The sequence below is a fragment of the Brassica rapa genome, chromosome A06 (genome assembly GCF_000309985.2).
Source record: "Brassica rapa cultivar Chiifu-401-42 chromosome A06, CAAS_Brap_v3.01, whole genome shotgun sequence".
In the NCBI taxonomy this organism is placed as follows: domain Eukaryota; kingdom Viridiplantae; phylum Streptophyta; class Magnoliopsida; order Brassicales; family Brassicaceae; genus Brassica; species Brassica rapa.
The window spans coordinates 718,384-729,041 of NC_024800.2; the positions used below are offsets into that span (position 1 = coordinate 718,384).

At 38.5% G+C, this 10,658-nt stretch overlaps 2 protein-coding genes across 2 annotated transcripts; both read left to right on the plus strand.

Annotated features, from left to right (window-relative positions):
* The first annotated feature begins 302 nt into the window (after positions 1-302).
* On the plus strand, positions 303-6,920 carry LOC103871111. The gene is made up of 8 exons (XM_009149335.3): positions 303-713; positions 5,610-5,674; positions 5,757-5,855; positions 5,960-6,007; positions 6,101-6,170; positions 6,254-6,325; positions 6,407-6,520; positions 6,604-6,920. Exons 1-8 carry the CDS (start codon positions 519-521, stop codon positions 6,742-6,744), a joined length of 804 nt encoding a protein of 267 aa, XP_009147583.1. The 5' UTR covers positions 303-518; the 3' UTR covers positions 6,745-6,920.
* An 818-nt stretch (positions 6,921-7,738) lies between these two features.
* Positions 7,739-10,658, plus strand: LOC103871112 (26S proteasome regulatory subunit 7 homolog A). Its single transcript, XM_009149337.2, has 10 exons — positions 7,739-7,998; positions 8,219-8,300; positions 8,383-8,474; positions 8,558-8,635; positions 8,733-8,794; positions 8,943-9,087; positions 9,537-9,755; positions 9,833-10,014; positions 10,097-10,272; positions 10,353-10,658. The coding sequence occupies exons 1-10, from the start codon at positions 7,912-7,914 to the stop codon at positions 10,508-10,510; spliced, it is 1,281 nt and encodes a 426-aa protein (XP_009147585.2). The 5' UTR covers positions 7,739-7,911; the 3' UTR covers positions 10,511-10,658.

A 10,658-nucleotide genomic window follows, 5' to 3' on the forward strand; every position in this document is an offset into this window, starting at 1 on the left:
TTGAATATTAGCTGATTTCTAACTTTGTTAGTGAACCCAACCGAAAACAGAAACAACCAAATTAAATTTTTTGAATATCCGAACATATTTTAAATCTTTAGAACAGCATTATCGCTGACTTTTAAGGAGTTTTAAGAGGTGTAGGGCCTACAAAAATCATAAAACCCACGCTTTCTTTCTTTTCTGTGGGAAGTTTTGTATTGTTTGCGGGTTCCACTAACACGTGGCAATATGCGATTAGTCTATTTTTTTTTTTTTTTAAATCGGACAAAAAAAAAAAAATAATAAAATTATGTATTACATATGTTATGTATGTATACATTTGTCGTTTTTATGAGGATAGTGTTGTATATATCCCAAGAGACGCGCCGCCGGTTCTTCGCCTTTCCTCGTGAAGTCTTAAAGCTTCGATCTTTTCCAAAACCCACGTCGTGTATAGCAATAATACCCACACGACAGCTTAACAAAAACCCTTAACTAAAGATCAAAGCTTTTCGCTACTCTCTTATTCGATCACCATGAGAGCGAGATTGGTTGTTTTCCCGATTAAAGGGAGGAAGTGGTGTTTCAGCAGATCCGTCGATCCTTTCGCTGCTCAGTCTCCCTCCGGTGTTACTCCGACAACTATACGAGGTTTATGGAAGAAGATATCGTCTGAATCGAAGCCCATCAACGCCAACGCTGAGCTTCTTGTCGATTTCATCTCCGACAAGGTTTAAAGTTTCCTTCTTTATATAAAAAGCGAACATATTGTTGTAAAGCGTTTGTAAAGAACTCACAAGATTATAAGAATATATCTCTTCTTATTAGCTTAAGAAAACTAGCTCAAAAACTTAAGCTCTCACAATCACAAATCACTCTCAATCTCTCAATGTCACACACGACATGTATATATATGAATATGTAATCCTAAACCTAATATAACTCACTTATTAGATAACTTCCTAAACACTCCATGTTTATCTCTAAGTTATCTTATCATAAATAGGAATAGGATTACTTCTAGCTTAAGCTTCTTTCAAGCTTATCTCAACAGTCTCCCCCTTAAGCTTGAAGTTCACTTTCACCACATCCTGCATGCCGATCAGCTCTCTCATTTCTCTGTACTTAACTCTCCCTAGAGCTTTAGTCAATATGTCCGCCTTCTGCTGCGTTCCGGGAACATGTTCAACTTCAATCAATCCTTTCTCCACACACTCTCTGATGAAGTGATATCTTGAGCGTATATGTTTACTGCGACCATGGAAGACCGGGTTCTTAGTAAGAGCTATTGCTGACTGATTATCTATTCGTATGACTACTCTTTCACATGATGTTCCAACGATCTCACTGAGCAAGTCTTGAAGCCAAATCGCCTGCCTTGCCGCCTCTGTTCCAGCCATAAACTCGGCCTCACAAGAAGATAATGCCACCGTGTCTTGTTTCTGTGAGCACCACGTGATGGGGCTTTCACCAAGGTAGAATATGTGGCCAGTTGTGCTTCTCCCATCATCAAGATCAGTGTTATGGCTACTATCACTGTAGCCAACCAGTTTCTTCATGTTTGATGTTGAACGATCAAAGGTTAAGCCATACGAAGTACTGCCTTTCAAATATCTCAAGCACTGTTTTATTGCAATACCGTGTGACTCTCTGGGGCTTTGCATATAACGGCTTAAGACTCCAATGCAGTAGGACAGGTCTGGTCTTGTATGAAGAAGATAACGAAAACATCCAATGGTCTTTCTGTAGTTTGTCGCATCTATCTCTCTTTCTCCTTCTGACTTTGATAGCTTAAGACCTGAATCCATAGGTATTTGTACTGCGTTGCAGTCGCTCATGCCAGCCTCCTCCAATATCTTTAATGCGTACCGGCTTTGATTTAGAGTAATCCCATCTTCATGTTGGTTTACTTCGATCCCAAGATAGTAGCTTAATTTCCCTAGGTCACTCATCTCAAACTTGGTTGCCATCTCTTGTTTGAAGTTGTCTATAACCCTCATGTTTGTTCCTGTAACAAAAAGATCGTCAACGTAGACTGCAACACATAAAAGGTCTCCATTGATAGTCTTGCGATATACCGACGGCTCTTTTAAGCACCGTGAGAACTTGAGCTCAAGTAGTGTCTTATTTAACTTTGCATTCCAAGCTCGTGGTGCTTGTTTAAGACCGTACAGCGCCTTATGTAACTTGTATACTTTTCCCTCGCTTCCTTTGATTTCAAATCCTTCAGGTTGCATGACATATACCTCCTCCAATAGCTCTCCATGCAAGAAAGCAGTTTTAACATCCAAATGATGTATCTCCCATCCATTCGCAGCTGCAAGACTGATCAGTAAACGAATTGTTTCTATCCTTGCCACAGGTGCAAATACTTCATCATAATCCACTCCATGTTGTTGAACGTATCCCTTAGCTACTAATCGAGCTTTGTGCTTGTTGATGCTCCCATCTGAGTTTTTCTTGAGCTTAAATATCCACTTCAAACCTATTGGTTTTACTCCTTGTGGTAGGTCAACAAGTGTCCATGTTTCAAGCCTCGTGATTGAAAGTATCTCATCTTCACACGCACATACCCATTCCTTGTGTTCTTTTGCTTCCTCAAAACTCCTTGGTTCATCATTAAGACACATCAACAAACGCTCACCTTCTTCCTCTGAGAGCAGAATGTAATCATCTAGGTATCTCGGCCTTGTACTCTGTCTTCCTGACCTCCTTAGTACTCGCAATTCAGTTACAGTATCCTCATCTTCCTCACTTTCAGATTCTACTTCAATCACCTCAGTTTCATCTGCTTTCTTCTCTTCAATTCTTCCTGGTTCTACTTCTTCTTCGCCACATTGCTCTGTTTCCAAGATCCCATGATTCCCAAAAGCTCCTAATGTGATCTTGAATTTTCCATCTCTGTCTTTCTCGGAAGTAGTTTGATTCCAGTTCCACCCCTTTGACTCGTCAAAAACCACATCTCTACTCACTACTATTCTCCTGGTCTGTGGATCAACGAGTCGATATGCCTTGGAGCCTGGTTCAGTCCCAAGGTGAACAAGCATCCGAGACCGATCATCTAATTTCTTTAACAACTTTGACTCTACTTTTGCATAGCCAATGCAACCAAAGATACGTAGATGACTGATATTCGGTTTCTTCTTGTGAAACATCTCATACGGTGTTCTGTCCTTGAGTGCCCTAGTCGCAACGCGATTCAAAAGATAGGTAGAATGTCTCACTGCCTCTCCCCATAGGTAATTAGGAACTCCCATATGCTTCATAATGCTTCTGGCCATCTCCATCATAGTTCTGTTACGTCTCTCTACCACCCCGTTTTGTTGGGGTGTGTATGGAGCTGTAAGATATCTTTTGACACCAGACTCATTACAGAAGTGATTGAACTCATGAGAAACAAATTCTCCTCCCCTATCTGTTCTGAAGCTTTGTATGTGTGTTCCTGTTTCTTTCTCTACCAGACTTTTGAATGCTTTAAATTTGTTGAACGTTTCTCCCTTTTCTTTGAGCAACGATGTCCACATATACCTTGAATGATCGTCAATTAGGACTAAGACATACCTGTTTCCAGCACTCGTGCTTGGGCTAATAGGGCCACATAAGTCACCATGAATCAACTCTAGTATTTTTGTAGCTCGGTATGAAGTTGATTGAGGAAACGTTTGCCTTGTCTGTTTGCCCATTAGACACGATCCACATACCCTCTTCTCTATCTCGAACTGAGGGATTCCAGTCACTAGTTCTCGCTGTATCATAGACTTCATTGTATCAACGTTGATGTGTCCCAACCTTGCATGCCACCTGCGTGAATCACTTGTCGTTGTAGACAATAGGGACAGATCATCTCTTATCCTCATGTGCACTTTGTATAATCTGTTTTTCGATCTTAATGCTTTGGTAATGAGTTTTCCATCACGATCGTGCATTATGAGGTGCTCCCCTTTCATTCTTATATCACATCCTGACTCAGTTGCCTGTCCAAGGCTGATAATGTTACTCTTTAAGTTGGGAATAAAGTAGACGTCTGTGATCTTTCTTGCTTCTCCGTTTCTGTCTATGAACTCGATCGATCCCTTCCCTTTGATGTCAATGCATGAGTCATCTCCAAAGCGTACTTTACCTGAGATTGAATCATCAATAGAAGAGAAATACCTATGATCTCCACTCATGTGATTACTGGCTCCGTTGTCAAGGTACCAGATATCCTCTTCTCCATCTTTCACTTCGTAGTTGCTTGGTACGATGTTCCCTTCGTTTAAGTAAACTACCTCGTGCATCATCAGCTCATCTGCCTCCTGAGTTTCAGTGTTCTCGTTCTCTTGTGTTGCTTGTAATTTAAGCAAGCGATCTGGACAATTATATGCAACATGTCCGGTCTTATCACACCTGAAACAGGTAAGATTTGTTGTATCTCTTGGTCCGTTGAACCGACCGCGACCTCGTCCTCTGTTGTTGAATCTTCCTCCACGACCTCTGCCTCTGTTATTGTAGTTGTTGTAGTCGCGAGTATGTTCTGTTTCCATGTTTGCATACATAAGTTTGCCCTGATCATCTTGATTATCATCTTCATCGAAGACACGTTCTTCATATGCCTTTAAACGTCCTATGATGTCTTCAAAGCTTGTGGTTTTGAGATCTAAGACTTGTTCCAAAGCTGCCACAATATGTATGTACTTCTTTCGAGGAAGACACTTGAGAAACTTCTTCACTAGTTTTGCTTCTTCAATCTCTTCTCCTAGCGCAGCAGATTTTGATGATATCTCAGATATTCTTCCAACGAATTCATCTATAGACTCTGTGTCTTTCATCTTAAGACGGTCAAAGTCTGCCATCAAGGTCTGCAATCTCGCTTCTCTAACCCGATCTGCTCCTACATGTCTTGTTTTGATTGCTTCCCACATCTTCTTTGCGGTATCCAGCTCTCCTACTTGTAGTATTAATGCTTCAGGAATGGATTGGAACAATAGAGCCATGGCCATGTTGCTCTTTTCATTGTTCTCTATATCTGATTCTATAACCTCCCACACCTTGTGCACCTTGAATAAAGTCTTCATTCTTATGGCCCACACAGTATAGTTTGTTGAGGTAAGAATAGGACATTTTATCGACGATGATCCTCCCTCCGGTTTCTTTGCTACCACAATATCTCCCATAGCTCTGATACCAAATATTGTTGTAAAGCGTTTGTAAAGAACTCACAAGATTATAAGAATATATCTCTTCTTATTAGCTTAAGAAAACTAGCTCAAAAACTTAAGCTCTCACAATCACAAATCACTCTCAATCTCTCAATGTCACACACGACATGTATATATATGAATATGTAATCCTAAACCTAATATAACTCACTTATTAGATAACTTCCTAAACACTCCATGTTTATCTCTAAGTTATCTTATCATAAATAGGAATAGGATTACTTCTAGCTTAAGCTTCTTTCAAGCTTATCTCAACAGAACATACCCGTGTGTTTATGTGGCGCCTAGTGAGGCTTTAGCTATCTATTAGTGTAGAAAAGGTTGTGACCAATAAGCTTTTGTTTTGTTTCTGTTCAAAGTAAAAAAGAAAATCAAGAAAAATGGTTTTTTTTTATGAGTCTGATGAGTTGTTGTTTGTAATGGTTTTAGATGAACAAGGCTTGGATGGGTCTTGAGATAGCACCTGAAGGTTCAATGAAGAGCAAGATTCATGGGTTTGTAAAGTCTCAACCTTTGTTGTGTGTGTTTGATGGGCTTAATGTTTAAGTTGTGGTCTCTGTGGTTGTGGATGTATAGGTTGGGATTGAAGCTTCTGGCTCGTGTGAAGCCGTCTGAGATTTTCTTGAAGTCTATATCTAAGGAGGTCACTTTCGTACAAGTCTCTTATCCTCCAAGGTTCTATTCTCTTTACCTCTTCTTGATTTTTTTTGTTAATTTGAATCATTCTTGAGTATGTTTGAGTGGTTACGGTTTTAGCTAATCTGTGTCAAATGTTTCAGTTTAGATCCTAGACTTGTACGCAGAAGACTCCGCCACATTGCTATGAGGTACATTGCTCTTTTTTTTTGCATTGTCTACATTTTGAGTTGAGAATCTCTGTTTCTTCTGACATGAATGTTACTAACTTGATCTCTCTCTAGTGGGACTATCCTGCACAAGAAGTACCTTATTGGTTCAGTAACTTTGCTTCCATTGACCACTGCATTCACGGTATGTAACCTTAACAACTCGGTTTAGTTTCTTCAAGGTCTCTCCCATAGCCAACAAAGCCTTTGTTGGTTTGTTCCATTTAGGTATTGCCATTACCAAACATACCATTCTTCTGGGTCTTATTCCGCACCTATTCTCACTGGCGAGCGCTTCAGGTCTGTGAATGTTACTTCTTGATACATCCATAAAAGTTTTTATTATAAAAACTCAAAATCACCTTTTGATTGACGTTGCAGGGAAGTGAGAAGCTGCTTAAGCTCCTCTCGAACCATTCAAATCCTCAAACTGATGATGCAGATGAAAGCAACAACAACAACAAACCAGAACAAGAGGCTCAATCTCCCACTTGTGTAAGCTGTTCTTCTACTCATCAAACAACGAAGAAGTTCTTACTTCGTGCTTCTTATTGTCGTCTTTGTTTCTTATGAAACAGGTTTTGTTGCCATCAGAAGAGTTATACAAGCTACTAGGTGAAGCTAGTGAGGAAGGGCTTGATGAGGAGACCATAGTAGAGATTTGCAAATTGTTCCATCTCAATAAGATCGATGTTCTTAAATATCGCAATCTTGTCTAACTCTTTTGTCATTTTAGGCACTTTTTCGTTGGAACAACTGTTTCAGATGTTTGGGAGATAACTTACGAGCCAATTCTTTCCTCGTGTTTTGATTCGTTGGAACTTTTAAAAAGGTCTTTGTAACCTAAAAGCAGCTGAACTTTCAAATACAGCATTAAGAAGAGAAGAAAAATGAATGTCATTTTTGGATAGAAATAGAAAAAAATAACCGGAAATAAATATACTTTTTAAAAATTCATTTATTTTAAGCAAATTTAAAAGATTGATTCAAATTTTTAAAACTGATTTAGTTAATTTATATTATTTTCTGCAAAGTAAGTTAACGCTCAATTTAAAAGTCAGAAGGTTAATTATTCATTAATGTTAATAAAAATTTAATAACACAATAAAATATATTTTAGATAATGGTTATTATCAAATCATTGAAATCCGTTTTTAATCTATGGCAAATTAAATATTAATAAATTTGATTATTCATTAAGACTAACAAAAAATGTACTCCCTCGATTTTTTTTTTAATATAAGTCGTTTTAGAATTGTGCACACAAATTAAGAAAATTATTAATTTCTTATATTTTCTAAACAAAAGTATCATTTATTATTTATCTAACCACAAATCAACCAGTAATAAAATCAAAGGTATTTTATCATTGATCATATAACATTAACTGTTAACAAATTTTATATAGAAAACCGAAAACGTCATATAATTTGGAACATAAAAAATTTTCTAAAACGACTTATATTGAAAAATGGAGGGAGTATAACACAGTATAAATTATTTTTAGATAACGATCATTATTTAATCAATGAAATTTAAATTAAATATTATAGTTCATTACATATTAATATATTTAATTATTTATTAAGGGTAGTAAATATTTTAATAATATTATAGGTTTCATTTTTGTAAAACTATTCAAACTATCCTATATTGAATAGATTATATATTGAGTTGTTGATTATATATAAGTTGCGGTCCGCGGATGGTTCGCGAGTGTCGGCCCATTTTTGATTATATATTGGGCCGAGCTTGAAAAGCTTTCCTCTTGAACAAGACAAGTCTGCCTCTATATACTCAACAGTGGAAGAATAGCTTTCCTCTTGGGCAAGACAAGAAACTCAATTCGCATTTTCATCTCTCAAATCTGCGAACGATCGAAGAAGATGACGAGAGACATTGAAGATGAGATTCGAGACGAGAAGAATCCTCGCCCCCTCGACGAAGACGATATCGCTCTCCTCAAGACTTACGTAAGCCTCCTTTCTCCCCCTCCCATCCCTAAAATTCGATTGGAGATTCGATTTCTTGATTCATCGGAGATTACGGATCCAGCTTTAGCTTTTAGTTTTCGGAATAGTCAATTGTAGTCAAATTCGTTGGTTATATAGTTTCTCGATTTAGTGTAATTTGATGTTTTCGAGCTAGATTCGTTCTTTAGGATTGACTTATTGATATTGGTGAATATGATAGGGGTTAGGGCCTTACTCTGCGCCGATAAAGAAAGTTGAGAAAGAAATCAAGGAGCTTGCTAAAAAGATCAACGATCTCTGTGGTATGTGTGCTCACTCTTTGTTATCTTGTGATTAGCGCCTAGCATGAGTAAAAGGATAGACCTTTATGAGCTTTCGTTGCAGGTATCAAGGAGTCTGATACTGGTCTAGCTCCTCCCAGTCAGTGGGATCTCGTTTCTGATAAGCAGATGATGCAAGAGGAGCAACCTCTCCAGGTACTATTTCTTTATTTTACGATACTTCTCTCTATTCTTTTTCTTATGCATCTCTAACTGGTAACTTTCTAATTACTGTCCAGGTTGCTAGATGCACCAAGATCATTAGTCCCAACACTGAAGACGCCAAGTACGTCATTAACGTCAAACAGATTGCGAAGGTACATTTAATTTAATTCCAAAGCTGATGTTTGTCTCTCTTCATAACTAGTTTTTTTTTGTAGCCTTATCTGGTTTTGTTTTGATCCGTAATTGTAGTTTGTCGTTGGTCTTGGTGATAAAGTTTCTCCTACTGATATTGAAGAAGGCATGCGCGTTGGGTATGTTTCCTGTTTATGAACTCACTGAGATTGTCTCTTGTTTAGTTGTCAGTTCCTTCTGCGTTCTACGTATATTTTTCTTGTTGTTTAGTCCCTTTTATCATTTGGATGATTACTGACAAAAAAAAAAATTAACGTATATTTGCAGAGTTGATAGGAATAAGTATCAGATTCAGATTCCTCTACCTCCAAAGATCGATCCTAGTGTCACCATGATGACTGTCGAAGAGAAACCTGACGTTACTTACAATGACGTTGGTGGCTGCAAGGAGCAGATCGAGAAGATGCGGGAGGTATGTTGAACTTTGTCATCTTCCTGTGATAGGTCCCTCCTCAAAGCTAATAAGAGATTTCTGTAGACACATACAAAACAAAAGTTTCTTTTGGCAAATTCAATCTGCCTTTTTCTTTGTTTTCTTTTCTATTTATATATTGGATATGGAACTACACGTTCCTACAATTGTTGAACCAACTAAACAACTACATAACTTGAAAGGAGAACCTGTGATAGATACTCTTATCCTTTTATCTCAGGAACAGAGCATTGGACAATTTAATTATTTGCAAGAATCAAATATTAAAAGAGAGATAAAAGACATAACAAACTAACGTCACTTACAGTCTTATCATCCTGTGTCATTATCTTATCTCGTCGCCTGCAGTTATAAGCTTATTGTTGGTTGTGGTATAGTTTTTCCAAGAAAGATAATATTAAAAGTTATGTTGTATTTGTTGATTATAGGTCGTTGAACTGCCAATGCTTCACCCAGAGAAGTTTGTGAAGCTTGGAATAGATCCTCCCAAGGGAGTTCTCTGCTACGGTCCTCCTGGTACCGGTAAAACCCTGTTGGCTAGAGCTGTTGCCAACAGAACCGATGCTTGCTTTATCAGGGTTATTGGTAGTGAGCTTGTTCAGAAGTATGTCGGTGAAGGTGCTAGGATGGTTCGTGAACTGTTCCAGGTAATCAATTTGTCAACATTACTTCTTGCCCTCTGTGTTTTTTTTCTGAAACGTTATTTACAAATCTCGCTTTGCAGATGGCACGGTCCAAAAAAGCTTGCATCGTGTTCTTTGATGAAGTTGATGCCATCGGTGGTGCAAGGTTTGACGACGGTGTAGGAGGTGACAACGAAGTCCAGCGTACTATGCTTGAGATCGTGAATCAGCTTGATGGGTTTGACGCACGTGGTAACATCAAGGTTCTTATGGCAACGAACAGGTCAGTCCACAATTCCATCACTAGCGTTAAGTAAACCACACAATACAGTCATACTCATTTGTTATCCCTGTATGTACTCCAGGCCTGACACACTGGACCCTGCTCTTTTACGTCCTGGACGTCTTGACCGTAAGGTTGAGTTCGGCTTGCCTGATCTGGAGAGCAGAACGCAGATCTTCAAGATTCACACAAGAACCATGAACTGCGAGAGAGACATCCGTTTTGAACTCCTTGCTCGCCTCTGCCCAAACTCAACCGGTAAATGATCTCAACCAGTAGACATCTCTCTCATATACTCTATTTTCGTTTGTCTGACTTTCAAGTATTTTGTTTTGCAGGAGCTGATATCCGAAGTGTGTGCACTGAAGCTGGAATGTATGCAATCAGAGCGAGGAGGAAGACAGTAACTGAGAAAGACTTTTTAGATGCAGTGAACAAAGTTATCAAGGGTTATCAGAAGTTCAGTGCAACTCCCAAGTACATGGTCTACAACTAGTGAGAGAGCGAGAGTGAGAGAGCGAGAGTGAGAGAACTCGAACATTGTTGTTTGTCCTTTTCCTTCTATTTTGCAAGAATTGTTTTGTTTATTCCAGTTGTCTAATACGCTTTCACTCCATATTTCTCAGTTGTTTCTCTCAAGTCAA